This window comes from Chroicocephalus ridibundus, chromosome 12 (genome assembly GCF_963924245.1).
Source record: "Chroicocephalus ridibundus chromosome 12, bChrRid1.1, whole genome shotgun sequence".
In the NCBI taxonomy this organism is placed as follows: Eukaryota; Metazoa; Chordata; class Aves; order Charadriiformes; family Laridae; genus Chroicocephalus; species Chroicocephalus ridibundus.
In genome coordinates this window covers 6,308,031-6,311,125 of record NC_086295.1, presented here as the reverse complement: position 1 = coordinate 6,311,125, position 3,095 = coordinate 6,308,031, and the positions used below count along the sequence as shown (strand labels likewise).

Genomic DNA, 3,095 nt, shown 5'->3' with positions numbered 1-3,095 from the left:
CTCTGTTTTATAGGCTACCTAGAGCAATTGAGAGCTGGGATACGTTACATCTTTCTGTCAGAGTTTTAGTTCATGGAAGTCGTCTGTAGGGCAAAAACTGGAGAACACTTACTGCTTTGTTCGTACGCTTCTGCGATCTCAATTAATATGGCTGAAAAGGAGTTCTATGGTTTAGAGCCTATTTCTAAAATTGGTGAAATTGATTCCTGTAAGGAGCACAGACTAATATAGACCTAAGTGGTACAGACCAACTGTTAAGTTCAGAGCTGTCAATACAAATTGATCTTTTTGCTTCAAACCTGCTCTCTTTCTGGGGTGAGTGAAGTGCAATGGAGTAAACGGTGATGGCTGAACTCCTGAAACAGACTGGTGCAACAGTGACTCAAAGCAGTGGGTTTTTCAGCTTTATTAAAAAGGGCAAGTTTTACAAGCAGTAAACATAAATTATACATAACAAAGTTCTGACAGGGGCTACTGCTCGGTGTACTCTCTTGATCAATCTTCTCACAGGTCAAAGGTACGTTATAGAGTATCATGGCCTTGGTGGACGCATTCCGGGTGGAGGGGGTCCTGGGAATAAAGGCAAGAGTTGAACATTGAAGAGGAATGAGGAAGCAGGGCTAAACCAGGCCTTTTCACCATGCTCTAAGTGGCCTCAGGACCCAGTTTTTGACACAGATGCATTTACTGACCACTAGCATAGCTAGGGAGGCACTGAAACGTAGCACCCTTCAAACATTTGAGTTATGTTACGGCTTCTTACAGCTTCTGGGCTGTATGAAGATAACCTCTGCTCACCTCTCATTCCTGGGGGTGGTGGTCTCATGCCCGGTGGGGGCATTCCCATAGGCGCACCTCGGCCAGGCGGCATCCCCATTGGTGGGCCCATGGGTGGTCTCATGCCTGGGGGGGGTCCCATCATTCCTTATGCCAGAGAAAGAACAAGCATGTCAATCCAGCTGAATAGTCAAGGCACGAGTTGGATATCGGAATAACCTTCCACAACATCAGATCTTCATCAGACTCAGACAAAAACCCCTTTATCGCCAATTTTGACACATAACATGAGCTCCTTGCTGCCCCACTCTAGCTACAGAGTAATTCCTACCTGGAGGAGGTGCTCCTCTGCTCATGGGTGGGGGAGGACCCCCACGCCCTGGTGTGTACTGAGTCGGGGCTCCTGCTATGCTCGCAGTGGCTGCTGCGGCAGCAGCTGCAACTGTGCCACGACCCTGAGGTGTCATCACCTGTAAACAAAATAAACAGGCTCACAGAAACGGCACATCATCTACTTTACATTAATAAATTAAAAATAAGCAAGATTTAAATTATTATCCCTTCAGAAAATTACACCAGCCTCTTCTTCATGTATTACACGCTACTACAAACTTACAATACAATTCAACAGATACCACTTGAATTCTGTGCAAGAAGCTGCACTTTTCAAGCCTCCTCTTCCATCACATCTGAGTTCCCAGGGGGATCTAGTACCAGAAAAGCTTCGCTAGGCTCAAACTCCCTGGTAACAGAAACTAAAATTACAGTTCTTCCACTCCGCCAATTTCTCACATCACATCAAGAATTAAAAGCCACCCCAGAATATACCAGACAACTCTTTTTTAATGGGTCGTAGCCACTCACCTGTTGGGACGGTCCTCCCACTCCTCTGACAGGGCCAGCTAATCCCGCCGGAGCCTGGGGCATGGGGGCACCAGCCGGAACTCCCCTTCCTGCCGCTCTCCCAACTCCAGGTCCTCCAGCAGCTCCAGCAAGAGGTACCCGGGCGATTCCAGTCTGAAAACGGACCCCCCCAAAAGAAAGACAGATCAAAACAGAAGCCCTCAGACCCTAGGGATGCCCACGGCCCTCCTCTGTCCAATTAACGTCCCAGCCCGCAACGGGATTAGAATTTCCTGCAGTGAAATTCATTGGACCTAGTCACAACAGCATCTGGAAGTCTAGGACAATACCGCAGTAGTGTTCCCCTGCAAGGAAGCAAATTTATCAGATGTCCCTTCCCCTTCTCCTTAGTTCTGTGCCCATTCTCCTTACATCTTTTGGAGGTGGTCCTTCAACTGTCATGGACACCAGGTTTTCTCCTCGCAGCAAAACAAGACCAAGGACTCGTTTCTCCTCCCGCTCTGGCTGTTTTGAATTTTTAGGTCTAGTGAAAGAGAAAGAAAACAGTGCAAGGCATAGGAAAAAAATAAACAATCAATACTGCTCTTTGAATTTGTTATACAATATATGACAAGTGTATGCCAGAGGGGAGAACCTACTGTAAAAACCACATTTTTGTGTGCCTCAACTTAAGTGCAGAGAGAATACTAAAGACAAGATGCGTATTGTCTCTGTGGCGTCTTCCCCATGATGATTAACTGTTACAGTGGCTACGCTGGCATCACATAAAGGTCAAAACAGCCCTTTACGTGATGTCAACAACGTATTATTAGGAAAGAACTGAAACAAAATGTCCCTGAACCATGGCACTTTGGGGATCTGACAAACGAGACTTAAAACTATCGCTTGTTTCTGCCGAAGCCGGCAGCAGCCGCTGCCCAGATGCTGGGCCGGCTCTCCGCTCCGGGTGGGCAGGCGGCCCCGGGGCCGGGCAGCCAGGGAGCGGGGCTGGGGCGGGGAGGGGAGCACGGCCCGCTGCCCCCGCCGCGCCGCTCACTTGATCTTGCGGAACTCGTCGCAGTCGCAGAGGATGAGGTTCATGTGCTTGTCGAAGGCCTTGAAAGTGCCGATGAAGACGCGGCCGTCCTGCAGGATGCACCGCATGCGGTAGTCGATGTGCTGCAGCATCTTGCTGCTCTTCCCCACCGTCTGCAAGAGACCGCCGTTACACCGGGCGCCGGGATGGACCGGACCCGACCCCCCTCCCCAGGCCCGCCCCGGCACCCGGCTCACCATGGTTGCGGCTCTCCACGGTCCCTCCCGCCGCCGCTCCCGTTACGCGCTCGCTCCCTCCCGCTGCTGCCCGCTCCCGCCGGAAGCTCCTACGCGCGGCAGCCGCCACTTCCGCCCGCCCACCCGCACGCGGCCGCCGCGCCCCCGCCCCTTCCGGCGCACGATTGACGCGTTTCCAGTAG

The 3,095-nt window shown here is 51.4% G+C and overlaps 1 protein-coding gene across 1 annotated transcript; it reads right to left on the bottom strand.

The window, feature by feature from the left end:
* Positions 1–386: 386 nt before the first annotated feature.
* SNRPB (small nuclear ribonucleoprotein polypeptides B and B1) lies at positions 387–3,053 on the bottom strand. Its single transcript, XM_063349887.1, has 7 exons — positions 2,914–3,053; positions 2,678–2,829; positions 2,053–2,164; positions 1,642–1,794; positions 1,109–1,247; positions 799–924; positions 387–570 (listed from the first exon to the last, which is right to left on the bottom strand). The coding sequence occupies exons 1-7, from the start codon at positions 2,914–2,916 to the stop codon at positions 533–535; spliced, it is 723 nt and encodes a 240-aa protein (XP_063205957.1). The 5' UTR covers positions 2,917–3,053; the 3' UTR covers positions 387–532.
* Between the last annotated feature and the right edge of the window lie 42 nt (positions 3,054–3,095).

Coding starts and splice junctions, on each gene's coding strand:
- SNRPB (XM_063349887.1), bottom strand. Junction 1,248..1,641: donor TGGGAGGACCGTCCCAACAG/GTGAGTGGCTAC, acceptor TTTTGTTTACAG/GTGATGACACCTCAGGGTCG. Junction 571..798: donor ACCACCCCCAGGAATGAGAG/GTGAGCAGAGGT, acceptor CTTTATTCCCAG/GACCCCCTCCACCCGGAATG.